The following is a 24179-nucleotide window of genomic DNA, read 5'->3' on the forward strand; positions in this document are numbered from 1 at the left end:
GACAGAACAACATTAAGGTACCATATAGAGAAGGCAGAGCTCAATCTTGGGCTGTGTTTCTTTTGTGAATTCCCCAAGGAACTCAGACATGCAAAACTATTCTCTTTTCTTTCCCATCAAGGTCACTACGGGACAGAATGAGGTCTCTAACGAAGGGTTGTTGTGTAATTGCACTTGGATTTCTTAACTCCAAACTTTCTGAGCTTAAGAAACTTATGATGGTAGTAGGAGGAGGGAAGGACAGACAGGTAATCATTTTATCCTAGGCTTTTTTAATGCCCAAATTATGTTTTACATTCTGTAACACAGATGTCTATTCTTTGGAGTTTGAGTTAGGACTATGAGAAAGACGCATACATCCAGCCACTTGCAAGGGTAATAATTACCAGAGCTATTGATCTTCCTGCTGCAGACCAAGGTAACTACAATAAAGGCAATTGTCAAAAAGAAATTTCCCTCTAGTTACATTACCCATCACACTGCTATACATGGATTTTCGGGTATTGAAACCAAGAAGGACTCCATCAAAAAGCAATGATTTGATCTATATATCCCAATAACTTGACCTGGAACAAGAGCTATGACCCAGGCTGCATATGTTCTGCAGCATGTGAGCAAGTTCTGTTCCGGGGAATGGTTAATGTGTTACATGCTGTTACTTGGGTTGACCTTTTGGCAGCTTCTCCTCATGTTGCTGTCTGTGTTTCTGTCAGGTGAAGGTCAGGCTATCCCAGGTTTGATTGTCCAGCTGCTCTCTGGCCCCTTTTCCTGGCATTAGCTATTGTGAGACTAGGAATGGACTGCACAAGAGAGCAGAGTGGGTAGAGGAGTAACGTTTTCACAGTTTGCATTCCCTGATTTCAGATCTGTAAGACTGACATATTTGTCCTGCTTGTAATAACTGGCAAACTCACTCTTGCTTCCCAAACACTCACTCATTCTTCTCCCAGCTGAAAGGAAATAATCTCTCCTCTAGCAGCCTCCAGGATCAGAGATGGGTGCAGCCCTACACAAGGAGTCTTGCTGTAAATTGAGGTCTTTTTACTACCCTCTGCTGTTAACCCTTCTTTGCTTTAGCTACTGCTCTTGCTCCTCCATTTCTTGCTGCCCTGCCCCAAAGAGAGACAGCTCTATCCTGCAGGCATCCTCCCCTCCCTCTTTCCTTTTGCATCTGGACTTCTGCCTGGATTCAAAGAGCTCCTCCTTGCAGCCTCTCCCATTTCTGGATGGTGCCTAGACCCTAGTCCTTATCTCCTCCAGCGTTTGGACTGTTTGCAGCAGAGTATAAAGGGTTGACTCGGGGACAGAGTAGCAGTACAAGCACCACTGGACTAGGCTGGGTGGATATTTTACCCAACCACAGCCAATTCTGCACCATGGGGAAAGATGGGTCCAGCAAATTAAACATCTTCATTCTCCTCTTCTTCCTCCTTGGAGATGCTTCACTCATCACAGAACCGTAAGCTACATGGGGGAGACTTTAGGCAGGCTGGAGACCTGGGTTTATTTCTCTGTTTCTTTGTCTTTCATCTTTCAACTACCTTCTTTTACCTTGGAACAAAGACACAAAGGCTGGGTAAAATGTCTTCTACAAACAGCAGCTCTGGTGCTTTTGAGGGACTAAGGAGAGTCTGTGCAATTGAGATATCAATAAAACTGCAGCCTAAATAAACAAATAAAACAAAAAGAAGGAGAGCAGAAAGAAAGAGCTTTTGCTTTTTCACAGAGCAGACAGCATTTTAGCAAAATTTCTTGCACCAAATTGATTATTTACTTAAAAGACAACTTTTTATAACCGTTTACACACTCATTTTTTTCTCCAGAGACTGTTTTTGAAAAGACAAACATTTCTTTCACTTATTACCTTACTCCTTGGTCAACATGCCTGGGAGATGTGAGTGGGTTTTTTGATTAATAACATGGCAAAAAAAAAAAAAAAAAAAAAAAGCAAATGACAAATCTGGCATGACCATAAATGGTTTTATTTCTTAATTCACATTTTTCAGTTCAGCCAAAGGAATGAAAATTTCCTTCTCAGCCAGGGTTATATGTCACTGTAGAACTGTGGCTGTTAGATCTGTGTGGTAGTAGCAGACAGCTAGCAGACTGTATCTTACTGCGTTCTTTCCTTACTCTCTTTGCCCTATTGGTATGTGAAGGAGTGACAAATATTGTCTGGCAAAGGTGACAATTGACTTTTTGTTTTTTACCACACCATTCATAATCTCAGAATCGAGTGCTTCTGTTGTGCTAAAGTTTGGAAAAAATATCCCTTCCAGACATTCGCACTGAGAATTTTCTGTGGTATTTTACTTTCAACAGCAGCCTCTCTGCTTTTCCCTGCTGTTAGCAGACATGATGGAAATCCTTTTCCTGTATGGTGAAGTCAGACTGGTTTATTTGCTCTTTCTGTACAGCTCCAGCTACGTGCTCCTGCACATCTCACCTAATCCTCCCCTCCTCTTTCCAGGCAGTACATGGTGCTTCTACCGTTTCTGATACACACTGATTCCCCTGAGAAAATCTGTGTTCAGCTGACTCACCTGAATGAATCTGTGTCGCTGAATGCTGCAATTGAGTATCAAGGGGAAAACAGGAGCTTGATTGATGATGTGGTGTCGGAGAACGATTTGTTTACCTGCATTCCTTTCACTGTAAGTATCTTAATCCCTGTAGGATAAACTCTAGCGGCTCTGAGTAGTAACAAACAGAGTAACTCTGAACAGGTATTCACTTTCCTCTTGGCCACAGGTATACTCATGTCTATCCTCAAAACACTGTCACTGCTGAGCTCTCCTTAGCAAAGATATCTAAATGAGAAATGCTGAATCCTGGAAAGCCTGCCGCTGTTTAGGACAGTAAGAGGAGAGGCCTGGAGAAAAGTAGATTTGGCAAATATGTTAAAAAATATTGTTTTGTAGCTGAGAATTTGCTCTACCAAGTAGTATTATTGTGCTTTATATATCTGCTTTAGTTTCCATGGAAATAAATAGGAGGCATTATTTTTGGAGTGACTTATGTAATTGGTAGTTCCTAAGTCTAAAGCAACAGTCCTGGGCAACTGGGAATGCTGGTAACCTGGCTCACTATACAGATTATATCTTTGGCCTGAAGGCTGAAGAACTGGTTCTCAGGATACTTAACAGTTGACATCTATGTCATGCATATGTTGAAGACTGCTATTTTGTCACTTGGAGAGAGATGTATGGAGATCTGGTATGGCTGGTTTGAAAAAGGAAATGTTATGCAAAGATTAGAGATATTACCTGAAAGAAGAGGGGGATTACTCCATTCCTCTGTGAATGTCAAGATGGAAGAGACAGATTTTCATCAATGCAGGAAGGACTTCTTAAAAATGAGTTGCAGAGTTGAATTCCTTTACTGCATAATACTTGCATGATCACTGCATAGCAATAGGAAAGTAGAGGAATATAGTACAAGAAAAGGTCAGTCTCTTGTTCCTGATTCCAGTCCCTTCATCTCTGTGCCGGGTCTGTCACAATTACATTAGATCTATTATTTTAGGAAAGCCTGTTCAAGAGGCCTTTACAAGTAGTCCATAACTCAGTTGCCTTCTTACAACTCTCCAGATTCCAAAATCAAAGAGCCAGTCAACAGTCACATTTATTACTGTGACAGTGAAGGGGGAGACTCTGCAGTTCAGAAGCCGCAAGTCAGTGCTGGTCAAGAATTCTGAGAGTTTGGTCTTCGTCCAGACAGACAAACCCATCTACAAGCCTGGACAGACAGGTACGAAGAGGGGGTGGAGATTTGTACTTGAAGCAGAAATTCCTAAAACTGTTGTGCTGTTCAGGCCAGATGTTGACTGCTTTCACTGGAGATTGGAAGATCAGTCTCACATGGCTGAGGTGTATGTTTTTAAAGCTCCACATGGGAACAATTTGGAGAATTTTAAAGAATATGCATGTAACTGGGGCACCTACACACATTTCCGTTGCCGCTGGGAGTTCTGTTGTTGTGGTCCATGCAGCTTGATCCCCTTCTGTGCTGTTTTGAACTCTTTTGTTATAACCACAAAAACTAGAGCAGTGACTGGATATTTATTTTATAGAAAACAAGGTGAAAGTTCAGGCTAAGTCATGAAATAGTTTTCAAAGTGGCAGCTGATTTTGCACTATGAAGATAGATAAAACCATATAAGCCATTTCTTCTGAGCCATTCATCTTCTAAAATTGGCCTGGGCAGGAACAAATGTCATAAAAGAGATGCTGAATTCTCTGTTTATCTAGAGCCAACACAAACTTGCAGCCAGGTGCCAAAATGATTTGCTTGCATTCATCCTTCCTGAGAAGTTAATCTGGTTAGAACAAAATTACAAGAGACATGTTAATTCCAATGTGAAAACATGATGTTGACAAAGGCAACTTAAATTTAACTTTGTCCTCAATTAAACTGATGCCCACCATCAGTAAAATGTTCACATTGCCGTGATTCTGGTCCTAGCATCCTCTGATTAATATCTCTTACATGGGTAACATAGCATGATTTAACTTTCTAGTGAATGGAATTTCTGTAGAAGAGAATTACTCTGTTCTCTCTTGCACCATCTGTGTTTGCGACTAATGTTTTCTGGTTGGTGTCTGTTCTGTGGAACCTCACTCTGCTTTTGTCCATCAGTCCTTTTCAGAATTGTTTCTCTGGATGAAAACTTCCATCCCTTGAATGAGGTGGTAAGTATGACACTTCTTTTTCAATCATTGTTTGGCTTTAAGTCACCTTTGTGGGAAAAGTGAGGAAAGAGGTGTCTCTTGTGGAGAACTCTCAGTACACAGAGATAGTTGTGCAATTCCCAGGTTATTTCAGATCTTGCTAACAGGATCTGTTCTTCAGATTTCTGCATTCTTGGAATGGTTAGAGAATATAACTTTAAATGAACAATGCGGATGTAAAAACCTCAACAGTGAGAAAATCTGCCATTATCACAGTGGACATGTGCCACAGCTGGTTTTAGCTGACTTTTCTGTCCTGTGCAAATGCTTAATATGAAAGTGCTCCGCTGCTCTCTGTCAGGGGCTTTCTTCCTTATCCCATTGTATTATCAGCTTTTTCTCCAAAATATGTTTGTAGTCCTAGTCATTTGACTGTATTGTTTGCACACTCTCCAAACATGGATTCTAAATATGCTGTTTAATTTCTTCCCTTTCTAGCTTCCGCTGGTCTACATTGAGGTATGTATACTCATTAAATTCATGTTCAGATCTATCACATTCCCAGTTGCCTCAAGATAATTCTTGTCTATTTTATTTATACAGCAGATTCATAATATTTATTCAAACACATAAAGTTTTAACTTGTATTATGATACCTATGGCCTAGGGCTCGTTTTGTTGTCCAGCCCTGAACTCCCCAAACAATCCTGCTATTTCTGCCCTGAGCCTCATTTGATACTGGGGTTGTGCCTACTCTCACTATTTCCATTAGTGCTTTTTAGTTAGTTACCATTGCAGCCTCACACTGTTCTCACAATCTCCTTGTGGTCTCATTATCTGTAGGACCCAAAGAAAAACCGTCTGTACCAGTGGACGGAGGCTGAGATAAGAGGAGGGTTAATGCAGCTGTCTTTCAACCTCACTACTGAGCCCATTCAAGGGACTTACTCAGTGGTGGCACAGAAGGCTTCTGGGAAGACAATCCATCATCCCTTCACTGTGGAGGAGTATGGTAATTGTTGCAGCGGTTTCAGGTTCCTAGCAGCTATTCCAGTAGGGGCAGGAAAGAGGAATTGGACAGAGTGGTAGATGTAATCAAGATGTCCAGCAGGGCTGGAAAATATCTCTGTGTTTTCTCCTTCATAAGCTTCATCTGTTCTGGCGGAATGAAGACTGAAGAACTTGAGCAACCTATCTCTACTCCTTCCTAAAATCCAGGCCATGCAGTGCCCATATCAACAAGGCTTCTAGCAGGAGCTAGTATGCTTGTAGCGGTCTATGTTGGTGACCAGTGGCTGTACTTCCTTTCAGAGGTGATTGAAGTCACAGCCTATTCTTCAGCTGGCTACACACGTGTTAAGTGTCATACTCTGAACCTAGGTCTCCCTCGAGTTGCTAAGTTCTGACCTTCTGTTGTAGGCTGGGGCTGTAAATCTTTCCTGTCCTCCTGTGTCAGTCCAGTCTGCTTGGCTAGGAAATGGAATCCTAGTACAAACTTGCACATGGCTCCTACTTCCCCCTGACATCACCTCCAGTGATCAGAACACCTCAGCAAGCCAAGTGCAGCCTGCATTACATGGTCTGCCTTGATCATACAGCCCAGATGAGCCTTCTGGAAGCTCGCTGTCCTGAATTGCTCCTAGTTCACCCAAGATGGTCACTGTCCATGACCTCTCCTGCAGCAGGGTTTGGATATGAGGTCATCTTGTCGTAAGTCAGCAGAGAAGCTACTGGGTCATTCCTATTTTCCAGACTGGTAAGGTCAATATGCTTTGGAAATGCAGAGATCAGGCTACAGTCCCATCTCTAAATATTTGTGAGAAACTTTGACTTAACTCTTTATATCATTCTGCTGTGAGACTGATAATCCTTGTGTTACCTCAGGAGATGCTTTATTTTAATATATAAGTGTCATAAACCAGTTTTCTTACCTGGCATAGAGGCTGGCTGAATGCCAGTGGTTTACTTAGACTTCTGTGGGATGTGTAAATGACACTGGCCACAAAAATCTGACAGCTTGGATGCAAAAGGCTTTCAGGACATTTGTAGTTATGTGGCCTTCAGGTTTCATTCTTATGTTAATCCCCCCCCAAATAAACTTTTCTCCTTTGGTTTTGCTGCAGTGCTTCCAAAATTTGAAGTAACAGTGAAAATGCCCAAGGTTATCACCATTCTTGATGAGGAGCTGAAGGTGACAGTTTGTGGTCTGTGAGTATCATTCTTCTTTCGATACTTCTTTGTTTCAGGTTTTATTTTAGCATTACTGAAGTCTAGTTGAGAGGTTTTATTACATTTCTCAATCATTCTTGAGGCCGCAGGACCAACAAGGCTATTCAAACCATTAGCAAAAAGGCTTTACAAAATTATTGCTTAGGAGTATTTGTTCTGTTTTTTTGAGGGGAGTATTTTTACAGTCTTTTATATAAAAGTCTTAGAGGATTTAAGATTCAGCTGCAGTGCTAGAGAAGAAGTCTTCTATTTAGTTCAGCCAAGAATGGCATTTTTATCTGTGGCTTCTACATAAAAAAACATGTCATGTTTCTCCTGGGCCACATCATTTGATTCTACATGGCATATTCTACATGCATCTTGCAGGGAAAGACACAGAATGGGACAAAAAATGAGCTGAAAAACCCGTTGCATACATAAACAGTTGCATCAGAATTAGGTGGTAGGGTAGATACTTGCATCATGTTCTCTAAGTCTAGGCATACTGTCAGTGAATAAGCATTATAGTAAATGACTTTTGGAAAGTCATGTCTTATTCCCAGGAATTCAATCAGAATTATAAGATTCAGTGCTGTACTGAATCTTAGGTTCATTGCCAACTTTGATTCTAAAATGTTACCAAATTTCTTGATGCCTTTTACTTGGTACAATTAGCCTAGAAATCCCTGAGGCAGTTTAGGGAAAAATTTTGGCTCCACCCGTGGTGAACTAACCATTTTCCTCCACCCTCTCTTACACTGATAATAGCTCTGTTTTTTCTGTCCTCTCTGCTTATAGATACACATTTGGCAAGCCTGTTCCTGGCCATGTGAGCTTTCGTGTCTGCAGGAAATTTGAATACCCAGCCACTGCTTGCTATGGTGAAGAGGCTAAGGCAGTATGCGATGAATTCTCTGGACAGGTGAGTCTTGAGTATTCATCAGGTGGAGTGATAGGAGAAGATGCTGTTTATTAAGCCTGCCTTGTAGGTATAAATTTGCTCTGCTACAGTGTGTAGAAACATGAGTGTGAAGAGGGGAGTGATTCCATGTATTTTAAGGAAGCCTGAAGAAGGAAAGAAGATTGGAAGTAAGTTGAAATGTGAAAGGTCTCTGTAGTAAGCAAGATGTGCATTTAAGCGAGAAAGTGATACAGAAGGAAGAGAGTAAAGAAAAGAAAACAACTCAGTAGATTAGAGAATATAAAGGACTAAAAGATAGAAAGGATGAACAGCTAGCTCATCAAAGTGTGTGGGATCAAAAGCTGTTCTTTGAGGCAAGAAAGGAACAGAAGCTGGAGGAGGGGTAATGCAGTTTAAGAGGAAAGGAACATGAATTTAGGAGCAGTGGTTAAGAGAGACACCTCACATCCCCTTGACATTGCTCTACAGAGCAAAACTCTTTGGAGCATGGACAAGTGCAGCAGTGCTAACTTAATTGACAGAAACAGAGGTAATAGCAATTGTGGAAATGAACCAAGATAATAGAGCAAGCAGAAAAGAGGGTGCTCCTTACAGTATGCTATGGCATAATTCCTGCAATTGTCTCTGCTGCTGTTATCCATGCTAAACAGAAATAGGAATACTGCAGTATTCCTCTGTTCCAGGTAGCTCCTCCCTTTATTGTGGAGACCTGCCTTGGATATGAAGGTGCTAATAAGAGATGGCAAGCGTTGGAGATACATTTCTAGCTGTCTTCTTCTTTATACCCATACAATCTTTATGTATGGTTTATGTACCACTCAAACTTGTGCATTTTAAGTCAGCAGCTATATTCTAATGTGCCTGTCTTTTGGTAAACACTTGGTGTGGCATACACGTGAATAATTCCCTGTGCTTTGGTATCAAGAGAATCAAGAATTCCAAACTTCATACACACGAATAAAAATCTAGGTTGCAAGTTCTTTGCTTTGATATTCCTGTAGGTACTTCAGAATGCTCAGTGCCAAGTTATTTATGGCTGTTTTCCAGTTTCAATAAAAACAAAAAAGAGAATAACCTATGAACTTATGGGCTTCTCTCCCATTTCAAGGTAGCACACAGTGATGGGATCATTATGTTGGATAAACATTACAGTACATGAGACTGTAATATTATTATTATTTTTTTCTTCCAAAAGACAGACAACCATGGCTGCATTTCTAAACTGGTAAAAACCAAGTTATTCCAGCTCAAGAGAATTGGATATGAGAACAAGCTCCATGTGGATGCTAGGATTGAAGAGGAGGAAACAGGTATGAATGATCTAGGTCAAAGAGCCAGATAACAAGCCCAGGAGATACCAGCAGAGCAGACTGCCAAGAGGAAGGAGAAGAGTAGACTCCCAGTTCTGGAATTTTAAAACTTTCCTGCCCAGGTTCCAAGAGCGCCGAGCAAATGGTTGGCCAGCAAAGGAGAGCTGGTATGGAGTAAAAGTAATTCTTGTCAGCGAGATGCAAATCAATCAATCCTTCATGCTTCTTACAGGAATTGTGTTGACTGGAACAAGCTTCTCTGAGATCACAACTACCATCAGCAAAATTACCTTTGAGAACTCAGATTCTTACTACAAACCTGGAATCCCCTTCTTTGGGCAGGTAGGAAAACTGAGAAGTGTTGTGAATTCTTAACAATCATGCTACTGTATCTCTTGGGTGGATATCCGCCTACCTCTGCAAAGATTCTGGAGCTCAGTACAGCTAATGCCTGGGGGCTTCCACTACTTTGCAAGTTCTGTAACCAGAGAATAGCAGCTGAGAGCATAACCCAATATTCTTGTGTTTCAAGTTCTGCTTCTCTGGTGTCCTGCTTAATAAGAGGCCTTACTTGATGTTAATGCATGTCAGTCTGTGTCCACTCTTCTGACACAGAGGTGGAGATAAAAAAGATTCAGAAAATCTGCAACTCTCCTTGAAACATGTAAATTACATGTAAAATACAGTGGAAACGTCTCTGTCTCAAGACAGACCCAACATCCTCACATTTGTGACATACTAATCTGTACAGGTGGCAGGCATTGCTGTCCTGTATCATTCTGTTTTTACTCCTACAGGTTAAACTTGTGGATGGGTCTGGTGCTCCAATTGCCAATGAAACTGTGACGATTTCTTTACAAGGAGGCCAGGAAATGAACTACACAACGAATGAAGAGGGCAGGGCACTATTTGCCTTGAACACTTCCATGTTGTACTTCGATTCTGTTGGAATTAGAGTGAGTCCTGGGGCAGAGAAGGTGATGAACTAACCAGCAGGACTTGGCAGTGGAAGACTATTCCTTAAGTTCCTCCTATAAGTGCAAAAGCGCTTAGCTTCTTGCTCCTGATTGGTTGTACCAGTCTTCCCATCACTGTGGTGGAAATAGCCATGCAGCAAATTAGATTTCCACGTGACAATCATGCTTAACTTGTATTTGATTTAGGCTTGGCAATAGCATGATAGGTTTAGAACTAAAATCATGAGAACATATAGTTTCACCTTGGAATAGGGCAGTTTTTCTATAATTATATTATTTTATTTTTATTTATTATTATTATTGTTTTAATTATATTGTCTATAATTCTATTTTCTTTTCTCCATACAATTTTCTTGCCACAGAATAAAACCATTAAAAATTATCCAGAAGTTACCACAATGTGCCTGTGGGGTAAAGAAAAACTTATTTTCTCTTTAAACAAACTGATAATTAGAGAAGGCAAGATATTAGGGTAAAGAAACCTTGAGGTATTACTGATAGTAAGCAAACAACTGAGACAAACTTCAGCTTCACTGGGAGTGAATAATTCTCAGTTATTTATTCAGGATACCACTGCCCTATATTATATTTTCCAGAGTCATGTGTGTGGGTTTTTTTTGTTTGTTTGTTTATTTTTGTTTGTTTTGTTGTTGTTTTGTCTTGGGCAGTGTTGCTAATCACTGGGCTGCCCAGAGCCACATCCAGCCTAGCCTTGAATGCCTCCAGGGATGGGGCATCCACAACCTCCTTGGGCAACCTGTTCCTCCTGTGCGTCACCACTGTGCAAAAAACTTCCTCCTAATATCTAGCCTATTTTCTGCTTTTTCAGGCAACTCATAAAACACATTCCTACTGCTTTGACCATTCATGGGTTAATCCAAATTATGAAGATGGTTATCTCCACCTAAAGCGCTTTTACTCCCCTAGTAAGAGCTTCCTCAAAATTGAGCCCACATCTGAGACACTGAGCTGTGGCTCCTCAGCTGAGGTCCGGGTTCACTATATCCTTACACCAGAGGCTGTAAGAGAGAAGAAGAAAATCATGTTCTACTACCTGGTAAGCTTGCACTTCCCATGCAGTCAGGATGTCACTGGCAATTGTGGAGGAAAGAGGTGGAGTTGGAAACAGTGGTTTATAGCAGCAAGCTTTAAACACTTCCCCATCATCCTCCACATATTTTCCCAGTAAAATGAGTGTAAACGTTTAGAGTAGAAGAGTAAGGATGTCCCATGTGCCCCCTGGGTGACCACTGGGACTCTGCTACAGAGGGCAGCTGAGCAGGTAGCAATTAGCTACTTACTGCTCACACACAGAGCTCTCTTGCTTTCCTCTCAGATCCACTCTCCCATCTCTTAAGGTTTATTTCATGTATAACCTCAAGCACTGCAGGATTTCTCATTTCTTTCAGGTGATGGCCAAGGGAATCATCAAGCAAGCAGACACCAGAATTCTGGATTTGGACAAGGAAAGTGGTATGTTTCCCTCCCCTCACAAATTGTCTCTGACTTGTTGCAATTGTGGCAGACACACAACCTACTTCCTTGGGGAATGCCAGGGATTCACTTCTCTGTGCTGCTGGAAGAGTTCGAACTTTCTTTTCTGTTTACTTGGTTTTTGCGTAGATTTGTTTTAGCCTTTGTGCCACCTCTTTTTTTATTAACAGTGTATTTCTGGGACTGCAGTGCATGAAGGAGACGCAGTCTGGTCTGTTTTTAGAATCTGAACTAAAATTGAGCTTGCTTATATAATCAGACAGTGAGACTTATCTCTGTGAGAACAAATTCAGAACAGATTCATCCTAGTTAGAATCATAGTTTCACTAGGATGAAGTTCAGCATGAAGGGAAACCTGAAAATTTGGCTGATCCAAGAGGAGATCTCCTGTACTTCAACTTTTTGCTCTTGTTTTGTTTGCTAGTCAATGGTGTCTTCATACTACAGCTGCCTGTGGAAGCTGACTTTGCTCCTGTGGCCCAAGTTCTTGTCTATACTGTTACCCCCAGCAGGGAGGTGATTGCAGATTCAACAAAGTTCAACATAGAAAAATGTTTCAACAATAAGGTAAGTGACCACTTGTTTGAGAGAGTAGTTACACTATAGCCTGGCCACATATATATATATATATTTAATTTAGCCTGACCAAGCTCATTTATTTAGATTTACTGACACTGAACAAATCACCAATCAATTGTTGTAGGTGGTTTCTCTGCCCAAACCCAGTAGGCACATCTAATGCTTACAGTATTTTTCAACTCCTATACATGTCACCTTGTCATTGTAATTTCTGCTCTAAGTAAGTGAACGTGAGCCTTGCTTAAACCTGCCATCTGTAGTGAACAAAGAATTTTAATAGCACTAGTGAGACTGAAAGAGCTGAAGGAGGGCAGAAAAATAAAGCTTCCTGTGAACTTGTGGACCATGATCCTCTTATGGCCCCAAATATTCTTTATGCAGAATAGTAAAGTGATATATGAGCAGCCCTATGTTGCTCAGTATAACTTAAAAATAATAGAAAGGCCCTGCTAAGGGCAGTGCCTTGTCTCACTAAAAGCCAAGCTAAATGAGTTATTGAGATTGATTTCACTGTAAGATGTTGGATATGTGAATTTTACTTCTATTTTAGATGCCACTTTACATGCTGTATTAATATCTGGTCAGACATCAAGTACTAAGTAATACATGTGCTTAGGTATTGCTTTTCTCTCCTGGATTAAAAAAAAAAAAAAAAAGCAGCCTGGATACAAAGCTGACATCAGTCTATCTAGTCTTTGGGCCATTTCTGTGTTAGCCATTTTTTTCTAGTAGCAAGCTTGCTAGATTCCTTGTAAGGTCATTTCCTTAAGAATACTGTTTTTGCATTCCCAAAGTTGATACCACCTTGGGAGTGATGGTGTCAGCAAAAGGCATGCCACGGTCCAGCTGGGACATGAGGGAGACTGGCAGCTAGTGCTGTTTATTCAGGGAACATGTTTACTCTCAAAATATTTTGATTGGTGTATATCGCAGAAGGGTTTTGTACTGCTGAGAACAGAAAAATCTATGCAGGATGGTCATTGCAAAATCATGTGAGATAAGGATGAAAGCAACTTCTGCTAGCAAAACTTCACAGAGCAGAGTTTACTAGGGGGTCATTTGAGTTATGAGTTAGGTTCTGGGGAAGCTACACTAATTTGGCTAGCCTCAACAACAAGCTAGTTCTTCAGAACCATTTCCAGCCAGTCCATATCACAATACTGCTCCAAGACATCACTGCTTTTTATGTTATGAGAGAATCTGCTAACCAAGATCATTGCTGGTATGTTGTATTCTCACAGGGAATGTCTGGATGCAGACTGAACTTTGTGCAAGACCAGCTGCCTGAAGAGATCTAGCCACTATGTTGAATTATATCAATGTTCACAGTGGCTGTTTATGCCTTAACAATCATAAACAATTATGATAATTAAATTCCTATGAACTTCTAGGGCTCATTCCTCTACTACTTTGAGAAGGAAACCTGCTTATGCAGTAGTACAGGATGGATGTGTGCGGAATTCATAAGGTTGGGGCTGATGCGCTCAACTGGTATCTTGCTATGTTAGGGCACATGTAACATAATTTTTCCTATTGCTGCAGGTGGGCCTGAGCTTCTCTCCTTCTGAAGGCCTGCCTTCTTCTGACACTCACTTACTATTCAGAGCCTCCCCCAAATCCCTTTGTGCTGTCCGTGCTGTAGACAGGAGTGTTCTCCTCATGAAGCCTGAAGCTGATCTGTCACCCAGCTTGGTAAGTACTTATTCTATGTAGCATCTCAAAGTCTAGTCATGGCAAGAGCAGCTCAGCAGAAATAGTGAACAAACCTTGTAAGTGCTGACACAGAAATGCTGTCCTGTACAGCTTCTCATCTTCCTTCAGCACGCAAAAAGGCAAGAATTGAACAGCAGCTGTTTGTTAGCTATTTTACATGACTCTAGGGATGGTAACTAGGAAACCCTCTTAAGGAGGCTGCTTTGCATGCCCAGGAACCAAAAGCTGCCCTGTGTTTAATGTTGATTTTTTAGGTATTCTTTACAGCCATGGATATGTTTTATTGGAGTAGCATCTAGAAGTGTCAGAGGGTTTATTCCCCTTATGCTGAGCAGCAAATGCCCTTTATCTGATGTACAATCAATGAATATACAGATGATATAGTACATTTGAGAGCTAGGCTTATGTAGTTATTATACTAGAGCAGAAAAGGATACTTACCCATATCCCAGGCTCATGTAGGAAACTCCAGCAGAGTGGATCTCCAGAAGAAATCCTTCCCTACTGGTAGCCAGCTCTTAAATAGGTCTAGGAAAGGTGCAGCCAGTCTCCACCCCTTCCTGCAGCACGGGTGAATTGCCTTCACCTGTGCTCCTGTGGTTGACTCATTGCTCCCCTCAGGTGATTAATCAGAGGTTTAGGCTATGATTCAGCAGCCCCATATACCTGTAAAGGTAGAAAGGACAGTAACTGAGCCAGCCACTGTAATTTTTGATATATTTGAGCCGTAATAACCAGACTAATGTGCTGTTTATAGGAACTAGACATCTTTTTAGAAAGATGTCTTTTTAGATTCAGTTTCCCATTGCACCCACTGCAGGGAGGACCATGGCTATGTGGATTTGATTGTTATGATCAAAATTCCTTAGCAGTGTTTTGTGACAGCGGATACTGAAAAATGCGAAATATCTTGGCTTTTTCTGCTCAGGTGTATAGCTTACTGCCAGTGAAGGAATTGCATGACTATAGCCATGGTACAGATGTGCTCTTGGAGGAGCCCCTAGAAGACTGTGTCCCCTTGAAGAAAATAATTCTGAATGGGATCACCTATTCTCCAGTAGTGGAGATGAATGAAGATGATGCTTACAGCATTCTAAAGGTATAGCCCTCTAGTAAGTCTAGGGAGTAGAATGGGAGAAGGAATGAGAAAGAACACCTTCTGTTGCATGATGCAAGATAACAAGGGAAGGACTTGTGAATCTCAGTAGTTAAACACTGATTTTTATCCAGAGACAAGTAAGAGTTACAAGCCTCACCTGTCTTACCAGCTGTGTTCCTAACTTGAATTGATCAATCTCAAAGTTTTCTTTTTACGTGAAAAAATTTGAGGTTAGCTTGAATTGAAGTTCTAACTCAAGTCAAAAAATTCTGTGCTATTACAGTTACCCCGAATACATCAGTATATCCTTGAGCAGCACTGTAGCCACAGATGTTTCCTTCCAGAGAGGAGACTTCATATCTAATCCCTGGCTCATCCTGATCCCTAGACTGGAATCAGACTTCAACTAGTATCCTAAAGGCAAGAGATCTATCCTTTGCATTTCTGAGCCGCTCAGGACCAGGACTGAGAGGGTCATCTCAGGCTCCAACCCATAGGCAGCATAGTTTTTACTTTTGAGGCAGTGAAGTACGAACAATGCATCTGGTGTATAAGCCTCAATAGGAGTGAGTACCCAAAAACATATTCTGTTTCTCTCCCATAGGAAATGGGTTTAAAGGTTTTCACCAATTCCAAGGTGAGGAAACCTTGGTATTGCAGCACTGAGAATTACATGCCTGCACAGAGTCGCGTTTCAGCAAGTGGAGGCCTGGCTGGAGCACCTATGTATGCACTGAGGAGTGGTGGTAAGGGAACTGGGCCTAGTTGTCACCTCTGTAATGAACGGAGATCCTGTCTGTATTCTGGGGTGAATATTTAAACAAGAGCTGGGGTTGTGGGCTGAGATTTTAGAAGGAGTACTGAAGTGGTGGGTCCACAGATGTCAACTTCAGCATGTCTGTGGGGCATGTCACTTTTGCTGCATTGTGAAGGCCTACAGACAAGCTTTCATAACTCAATATTAGATGTCAGGTCTCCAGTTACACAATTTTAATCTAAATATAGAAATGAGTTTGCCCAAAGTAAAGATATTAAAAACGATTAGTTAGTTAAGAACTTTTAAACTTTCCCTGCTTGGGTGGATTTCTGTTTCCTTTTGTCAGAGCAAGGCACACAATATCAGAAACAGCTGCTTCCTCCAAGCTACTCACTTTTACTTCATGAACTGTTGTCCCGCAAACTGTGAGGTTTGCTGGAGACCAGTGGGGAATAATGAAGGGCTAGCCCATGCTAATAAACCCTGAAAATCACTGTTCATGGTACTAGTGCTACCAGTGTAGCTTCTGATTGTCAGGTAAACTGCTACTTTCTTAGAGCAAAGCACGATGCTGATGTAGATCTTGTTTGTATGGAATTACCAGACCTACATTCTAGTAGAATCCATGCAACATCCAGCAGTCCTGAAGAGGTGACAGAGACAATACGAAAGTATTTCCCAGAAACATGGATTTGGAGTTTAGTATCTATAAGGTGAGTGATTTGGGCAGATTCCTTCCTTATTTTTATAATGAAAAGTGATGAAAACATAAATCCCTTGTTTTCCAAGCCTTTTCAAATAAAATAAGTCCTTAATTGTTTGCAGAAATCACTTGACAACCCTTTGAAAAGGAACTTCCTCTGGCTATGGTTAGGTTTGTCCAGAGTGTAGTAGTGAGTTTGAAGAAAATGTGGAGTGCCCTATGGTGAATACTGTGCTCCCTCATTCACAAAGGCATTGCTGTTCAGAAGATGATAGATAATCACCCTTCTGTCCTTTTTCTCTGTCCCTACCAGCTCTGAGGGAAATGCTGAAGTAGATGTGACCATCCCTGACACCATCACTGAATGGAAAGCCAGTGCGTTCTGCATGTCCCCAGACACAGGCTTTGGCCTGTCACCAACAGTGTCCCTCAGAGCCTTCCAGCCTTTCTTTGTAGAGCTCACCCTCCCTTACTCTGTAGTGCGTGGTGAGGCCTTCACGCTGAAAGCCACTGTTTTCAACTACCTGACAGCCTGCATCAGAGTAAGGAAGACTTAAATCCTTCTCCATACCTGTACCTGCTTGTATGCTCTTTGCCTACACCTAGCCTTCTTTCTTATCTCTGAGTAGCCTTGGGCCCCTTCCTCCCTGAAATTCTTACGTTATACCTTCGATGTGCGTGAAATGCCCGCGTACAACTCCAGCTTCCTGCTCCTTCGCTGCAGAAGAAATAGACATTGCTAATTTTTCCTAGCTCTCTGTCTTCTCCCTTTCTCTCAAGACCATTCCTTGATTACACCTCTCTACAAATGGCAGGTCAGTGTGATTCTGGCTCAGTCTACTCAATTTCTGGCTACTGCGGTGGAAAAGGAGGAAGACTCTCATTGTCTCTGTGAGGACGGGAGGAAAACAGTGGCTTGGCTGGTGACTCCCAAATCTCTAGGTAAAAGTCAAAGAATGCTGAAAGCTGCAGGAAGGCATTCTCTGTGCTGTTCTCCCATTTTGGTATCTGAAGTTAGAGCAACAGTTTCCTGGAAAATACTGCAGCTGTGTGTGTCATCTGAGGTTATGCGGGACGTAAAGCCTGGTAGACTCCACGGCCGTGTCTAGCACTAAAAGAAACATCATCAAATCTTACTGCCCCTGGGCAACATCTTCTGAAGCTATAGGCATTGCTGGCTGGCTGGCAAGGACATTCTGTCAGCCCCATCCCTCCCAGAGATTAGACGATTGCCCTATGAGACCCTCACAGTTTGCCTTTGCTGTTGCTGCGTGTTGTGGTAGCAGTCACGGGGTGCATGCAGAGTAGCAGACTGCTGAACAGCTTTGGCACCACTATGGTGCTCTTAAGTTCTGGTGAATAAAAGCACCACAACAGAGTCACCTTTCAATGGCAGTGCAGCTCAGCTGCTCCAGGATTCATTCTGATGTGAATAGCTAAGCTTCCACGGGAATGAAGCTGGCCCATCTGCAACGGGCCTCTAGGCTGAAAACTCCCAGGAATGGCAGCAACTCCTGCTGCATGGTGCCGCTAGGCAGGACTGACTGATTTGTTTCCTCCAGGGCTGGTGGAGTTCTTGGTGAGCACTGAGGCCCTGCAGAACCAGCAGCCATGCGGAAACACCATAGTGCAGACCCCTGAGAAAGGGCGGAAGGACACGGTCATCAGGCAGCTGCTGGTGGAGGTATGCGGGCTGTGGCAGTTAGTTCTGTATAGTTTGTTATAGGAAAACGCTACGTGGATTGTTCCACAATGAATGCCTCCAGTTTAATTTCATGGAAACTACAACAGGCACAAAAGAACAGTAGCACAGTCTGATAGAGCAAACGCTCACCTACAAAATACTATTTTTCAACATAGTCGCCACCAGTAGCTGTGCATTTTTGCTAGCAATTAAGTGCATGCAGCACTTACAAAAATCTTGCCTGCATTCCACGCTTCTAAAAATCTTGCTGACATGTTAGCACAGTGAGGTGGTGGGTGGCTTGGTCTCCGTAAATGTTCTGCAGGCACCAATGAATGTCAGTGGGTGCGATTTTTTCTGTTCAGATGCACACCATTTCTTCTTATGCCAAGACTTCCATGTCAGATGTCATTTTTCACATTGCTTCTCCGTAGTCATGTGTTGCACGGCAGCAAAATATAATGGAATACTGATGGGAAAATTCAGCCTCTCCTGCCATACCACCAACATCCTGACATTATAAAATAGGAGGCATTACTTTTGGAGCAGACCCCACGGATTATTATGCTGAGTGCTGTAACTTGACAGCGGTACCCGATGCTCTTTTCTCGTGAAACAGCCTCTCGTCATACTTGCCTGTGTTGCATCAAGTGCATCACCAGATACCATCGCGCCCATTTCCCCTTTCCATTCTCAACAGATCTTTTTCCTCAAGCGTCTGCAACTTATGATCAATAGCCCTGCAGACGGCTTCTGAGCGGCCCTCTAGAGGTGCTGTGGACTTCTGCTAACAAAAGCACTCGCTGTAATGCTGCAGCCCTTTTGTTACAAGGATGCAGGAGCCTCACTGCATACAGTAGTTGCAGGTCACCCTCGTGATGGTCCTGCAGTGTTGTTGCTCTCCTTTTCCTGTTCTTTCCAATAACTTAGGAGTATGACTGTTTTACTTGCACTGATATTTCAGAGTTCTTTCTCTATATTACAGGGAGTGTTTGTCACTGCCTCTCCTTCTCCTGTTCGTTCACTTTTCACTTACTTGTTCCTCTTTCCTTGTTAGGCACCCCTCCGTCTGTATGCTCAATGATTTCTCACCTCTCTTGTTTTCTTTCATTCCACCCAAGCCTGAAGGAGTTGAGAAGGAAACTGTTCGGAGCTCTGTGCTCTGTTTGAAAGGTAAGGCCCTCCCTCCCTGCCCACCATTTGTTTCTGTGTGGGTGATGAGTGGGACATGCCTGGAGGAAGAAGACAGCGCTGCCTCTACCGCTTTCCAGGTTGGCTGATATTTTACAAATATCATTCTACAAGTGGTGATAAGGGGCAATGAGACAAGATGTCGTTCTGTGAGTAAACTGCCATGTTATTCAAATTGCTTCAGAACTTATTCACGCCAGATGTTGCTGGGAGAGTCTTGCATGAATGGCTAGCGAATGAGCTCTGTAGTTTGTAAAATATACAAACGGGGAAGTTTGTGCTTGTACCACTTGCATTTTTTTTATGTGAATTCATTTTTCATTATATAGCTTGCAACAATTATTTCTAGTATATTTTAGTAGTACTTGTAGTACTCCTAGTTTCACCAAGGATGAGTCCTGGCTGACCAACCCTCTGTGGCCTTCCTATGATGGCACAACTGCCCAGAAAGATGTGGTGTGCGCCCCGTTCCTGGAGACATTCAAGGTCAGCCCAGACCAGACTCTGAGCGACCTGGTAGAGCTGTAGGTGTCCCTATTTGTTGCAGGGGAGTTGGACTGGACGACCTTTAAAGATCCCTTCCAACTCAGACGCTTGTATGATTGTAGATAATCAGAACAGGACCCTTCACTGGGGGCTCAGAGACATCTTTATGTATAGCAAGGGATGAAGGGAAGAGGAAACTTTTCTGATGTTCCACCAAAGGCCCTGCCCCTTCCTTTAAGCTTGGGTCTACACTGAAGTTGTTCCATCTTGTTTCTCTCAGGAGAGTCTGTGAAAGAGAAGTTTTCTCTGTTGCTTCCCTCAAATGTGGTACAAGACTCAGGCAGAGCATATTTCTCAGTGCTAGGTGAGTGATCGGCCTGGGAAGGATCTGCTGGGAGAAAGAAACGTGCTGTTTCTGCCCATCTGCATGACTGTGTTCGCCTCCTAGCTCTCACACAGATTCTTCTCCTGGTTCCAAGCACACTTTGTTCCTGCCTTTCCTCTCTTCTGTCTCAAGTGCTTTCCCTTTCAATTCTGTTTCGTTTGTTGCTCTTTCTGCATCTCGTTCTGTCCGGTTTCTCTGCCAGTGACCTATCCGTTGACTTATCACCCTCCTTTTTTTTCACTGCTGTGCTCTGTGTGTCATTCCAGGATTGTTATCAATACAGATTTTTCTGCCAGATATTTCTGCCAGATATTCTGCCATCTCCTCCTTCTGTTTTTCTGTAGATCCCTCTGATTTTGGCAGCTAACGCTGAATTTCATTAATATCCCTCTTGTATTCCCTGTTCCTTAGGCGATCTCATGGGCACCGCCATGCAGAACCTGCACCAGCTACTCCAGATGCCATTTGGTTGTGGCGAACAGAACATGGTCTTGTTTGCACCCAACGTCTATGTCCTGGACTATCTGAACAAGACAGGACAGCTGAGTGAGGAGGTCAAATCCAAGGCCATTGGATACTTAGTGAGCGGTGAGTTGAACGGGACTTTTGCTTCTGCTCTGAACTTTTTCAGAACTTGTCTGGCTTGTTTCTGTCAAATGCTGACCAGATACAGCTTGTCTCTTACTCAGATGGTCTCTTTTGTACGCCAGGGAAGTCTTTCCCATGTCTTTTTTTCTATTCTCTGTTTCTTATGCATTCAAGCACCTCGTCATTTCACCCACTTTTCTCTGCTCCTTAACAGAACTGGAATGCAGTGCACCGATACCAGGTGACCTGCTGCAGCGGCTTGTCCATTGCTGTTAATGTGTCTCCTGCCCGCCTTCTGAAGAAAGGCAGATACTGCATCTCTTGCAGTATAAGCAGTATATGGAGGTGGGGTTGTATGTGCTAGGATAGGACTAACCTGTTTCTCTGTTTTGCTGTCGCTGATGAAGCTGCTTTTCTCTTCTCCCCTGCGTTGCTCAGCAGACATTCTCTGAACACTGCTTTAACTTCTTTTTTTTTTTTTTTTTAACTCTGCAGGTTATCAGAGGCAGATGAACTACAAGCACCCAGATGGCTCTTACAGTACCTTTGGACCACGTTATGGCCAACGGGGGAACACCTGGTGAGATTTCAGTGTCATCTGCTCCTCTTCCACATGCTCTCTTTCTCAGCTACGCAGCTATGACAGATACCACCTGATGGTAAATAAGAAATGTAGTTGTAGACCAGTGGACTTTTCAGAGCTGCTGTGGGCCCTGTGCTGCCTCTTAAGTGAGGAAAGAGGCTGCATCAGCCAGTTATGTAGCTGAAGAATCTCCTCCCCCCTTGCAGCTACGAGGACTATGATGGACAAGAAAGACAGACAAAAACAAACTGGGAAAGGAGGGAGAAGGGATTTCACATCCCAAATGAAGAAAGCTGAAGAGTTGCAGTGGCAGCTCTTCCAGAGTAGGATCTGCTGAGAACTGCTGGGAAAGGTATTTTCGTAAAGGACGATAATCCAAAAGCAGTGCTGTATGGTTATCTTCCAAATGCATTTGTTACCAAACAAAAGACAGCCTGGAGGAGAGGGTGTGTTGCCAGTGTGATTTACTGCAGAGCTCCGAGTGACTCCAGCATGTTATTACCATGCCTTTTCAGCTTTAGGCAAGGGTAAGAATGGATGATTTCATCACCTTGCTTTTGGACTCTGAAACAGTACTTGTGCCCTGGGAGTAATTGGCCTCTCTACATGCCTAGTTTTTTAGCTTTTTTTCCCATAACTGCTATGTAAAAGCTCTTCTAGCGTGTTATACTTTATCCACAGTTTTACCAACATCTCTGGGGAATTCTGGGGAGCCCCTGAGACATGGCTATCTGGAGAGAGAGTCCTGCCAGCAAGACCATAAGCTTCTATGGATTGATTCTTTCTTGTTATTCTGATTATTACTCTCATACAGATGTTGAGCTAATCGGCATGCAATACTCTACTGTTTTCCAAAGACATTTATTTGGATACACATTAACAACCTGAAGTCCTCAAAACGGTAGCCTCTGTGCAGCAGGATCATAGGGTTATATGGGCCAAGAGGCAGAAAAGAAAGCAAGGCAAGAAGTAGATTCTTTTTTTGGCAGATTCTTTGTGGTGAAGGCATACTTCGTGTCTGACTAATTGACCTGCAGATCTCCAAGCCGCTTTTCCTTCTTCCAGACAAGTGAAGTGCACATGTGCTCCGTCACCTGGCATGGACAGCAGGCCTGCACAAGCCCTCTCACTGTTCTGTCTCCCTTACAGGCTCACAGCCTTTGTCCTGAAGTCCTTTGCCCAGGCCCGGCCTTACATCTTCATAGATGAAAAGCACATCCAGGATGCTTTGATCTGGCTCAGTCAAAATCAGAAGGAGAATGGCTGCTTCCGCAGCTCTGGGATGCTCCTGAACAATGCCATGAAGGTAGCATAGCTGGATCTTAGTGAGGCTGGCACTTGACTCTAAATCAGATGGCTGCAGCTGAGCTTCTTGAGCACACAGGCCTTTGGGGAATTCCCATATCAATGGCAAGAACTAAAAAGCCAGAGGCCGTTTTGTGTGACTGCCATGACAAGAAGGAGAACAAGGCAATCCATAAACGGCACAATACGAGCATCAGTGGGGAGGACACGAGCTAAGGGGCTACAATACAGAATCAAGTGTACCCATAGGAATGGTAGAAAAATGACTTTGAGAAGATGTGTGGAGTAAGCATCTAATTTTATGTTTCCCTGCAGGGTGGAGTGAACGATGAGGTAACACTGACAGCCTACATCACTATTGCACTGCTGGAGATTCCTCTGCCTGTAACTGTATGTGTCACCCGAGTCACAGACGGTACTAACCTGCCCCAATAGCCTCCTATAGATGATTAGGCCCCTTTATATTTTGAAAGAAGAAATTCTATCTGGATATACTTTCTTTCTTTTCAAGTCCAAGATGGACTGACACTTTTTCTCCACTTTCCTCCCCTGTCCAATACTGTCTCTTATGCAAACATTTCACTTCATCTTCCCCTAAGTTCATTTCTGGGGTACCTTGCTTTTGCTCATTTTAAAGAGTACTCCATGGATTCATAGTGAGTTAAATAACATTTAAATTTCAGAAATGACCCAGATAGGTTTTTTACATCCTGTAAGAAAAACTCCTTTTGTGTCAGAATTGTACGTGCCTGTTAGACGACTTGTATGGGCTTACTGTGTTGATGCAACGCACCGTCAGGCAGTGAATGCTTCCATAGGCAGAAGAATTGGACCTTGCTTCAAACTTTCAATGCAAAATCACTGAACTGCTCGCAAAAGTCATTGTAACAAGATATTTCAGAGAAAGGAAAGGTACAGAATAAAGAACACTCTTTGGTTACTCATACGTCACATAAGGAAGCAGACCTGGAGGGAAAGGAAAAGGCAGTGGTACAATATATATCAGACAGTGTGCTAGGGTTGTAAAGGGACCGTGGATACCATACAGTTCCTGTTGTTCTAAGATGGACTTCAGTATGACGTCTTGCTGCCTAGTCTTAGTGTCTCCATCTCCCCAGCACTCGGTGGTGCGCAATGCTCTGTTCTGCCTGGAAACGGCAGGAAATGGGGAAGAAAACCACGTGTACACCAAGGCACTGCTGGCATATGCCTTTGCCCTGGCAGGGAAGGAGGAGAAGAGGAAGGCGTTCCTTGGCTCACTTGAAAAGGAAGCCGTCCAAAAGGGTGAGCGCTCTTGGTGGGACATTGCTTTCTTCCATCCCACAGATCTTACCTCTACCTCTGATAAAATGGCTTTTGTTGGTGGGGAAATGGGAGCATGGAACGGCTTCTGTGGATGGGGAAAGCTGTAGGGAGAGGAAATGCTTGTGCAGTGTGGTGGTGTTTTTGACGGCTCATCGTGGGTGCCCCATCCTACCCCTCTGTTCTGAGGGATTCGTCTGGAGACACCCCTCACCATTCCCGT

General features: G+C 42.9%; 1 protein-coding gene across 6 annotated transcripts in view; it reads left to right on the top strand.

Annotated features, from left to right (window-relative positions):
- The first annotated feature begins 934 nt into the window (after nucleotides 1–934).
- LOC125687912 (alpha-2-macroglobulin-like) overlaps nucleotides 935–24179 on the top strand; it is a 28296-nt gene continuing 5051 nt past the window's right edge. For 2 of the 6 annotated variants that reach the window (XR_007374512.1, XM_048933251.1), the window contains exons 1-28: nucleotides 1156–1459; nucleotides 2471–2654; nucleotides 3591–3750; nucleotides 4639–4691; nucleotides 5169–5189; nucleotides 5514–5682; nucleotides 6794–6878; nucleotides 7677–7800; nucleotides 8996–9110; nucleotides 9343–9452; nucleotides 9908–10066; nucleotides 10917–11144; nucleotides 11497–11560; nucleotides 12006–12148; nucleotides 13703–13852; nucleotides 14802–14972; nucleotides 15577–15718; nucleotides 16334–16442; nucleotides 16746–16974; nucleotides 17248–17374; nucleotides 17995–18116; nucleotides 19238–19289; nucleotides 20074–20157; nucleotides 20590–20766; nucleotides 21262–21346; nucleotides 22499–22655; nucleotides 22970–23044; nucleotides 23773–23938. Coding sequence is in view for 5 of the 6 variants with exons in the window: in XM_048933251.1 (XP_048789208.1) it covers nucleotides 1377–1459; nucleotides 2471–2654; nucleotides 3591–3750; nucleotides 4639–4691; nucleotides 5169–5189; nucleotides 5514–5682; nucleotides 6794–6878; nucleotides 7677–7800; nucleotides 8996–9110; nucleotides 9343–9452; nucleotides 9908–10066; nucleotides 10917–11144; nucleotides 11497–11560; nucleotides 12006–12148; nucleotides 13703–13852; nucleotides 14802–14972; nucleotides 15577–15718; nucleotides 16334–16442; nucleotides 16746–16974; nucleotides 17248–17374; nucleotides 17995–18116; nucleotides 19238–19289; nucleotides 20074–20157; nucleotides 20590–20766; nucleotides 21262–21346; nucleotides 22499–22655; nucleotides 22970–23044; nucleotides 23773–23938 (3544 nt within the window). In the remaining variant the exon portion in view is untranslated. Of the gene's footprint in view, nucleotides 1036–1155; nucleotides 1460–2470; nucleotides 2655–3590; nucleotides 3751–4638; nucleotides 4692–5168; nucleotides 5190–5513; nucleotides 5683–5774; nucleotides 5984–6089; nucleotides 6879–7676; nucleotides 7801–8995; nucleotides 9111–9342; nucleotides 9453–9907; nucleotides 10067–10916; nucleotides 11145–11496; nucleotides 11561–12005; nucleotides 12149–13702; nucleotides 13853–14801; nucleotides 14973–15576; nucleotides 15719–16333; nucleotides 16443–16745; nucleotides 16975–17247; nucleotides 17375–17994; nucleotides 18117–19237; nucleotides 19290–20073; nucleotides 20158–20589; nucleotides 20767–21261; nucleotides 21347–22498; nucleotides 22656–22969; nucleotides 23045–23772; nucleotides 23939–24179 lie in introns of those variants that run through there. The other 4 variants (XM_048933252.1, XM_048933254.1, XM_048933253.1 and 1 more) reach the window with 4 other exon arrangements.

The sequence above is a fragment of the Lagopus muta genome, chromosome 1 (genome assembly GCF_023343835.1).
Source record: "Lagopus muta isolate bLagMut1 chromosome 1, bLagMut1 primary, whole genome shotgun sequence".
Taxonomy (NCBI): Eukaryota; Metazoa; Chordata; class Aves; order Galliformes; family Phasianidae; genus Lagopus; species Lagopus muta.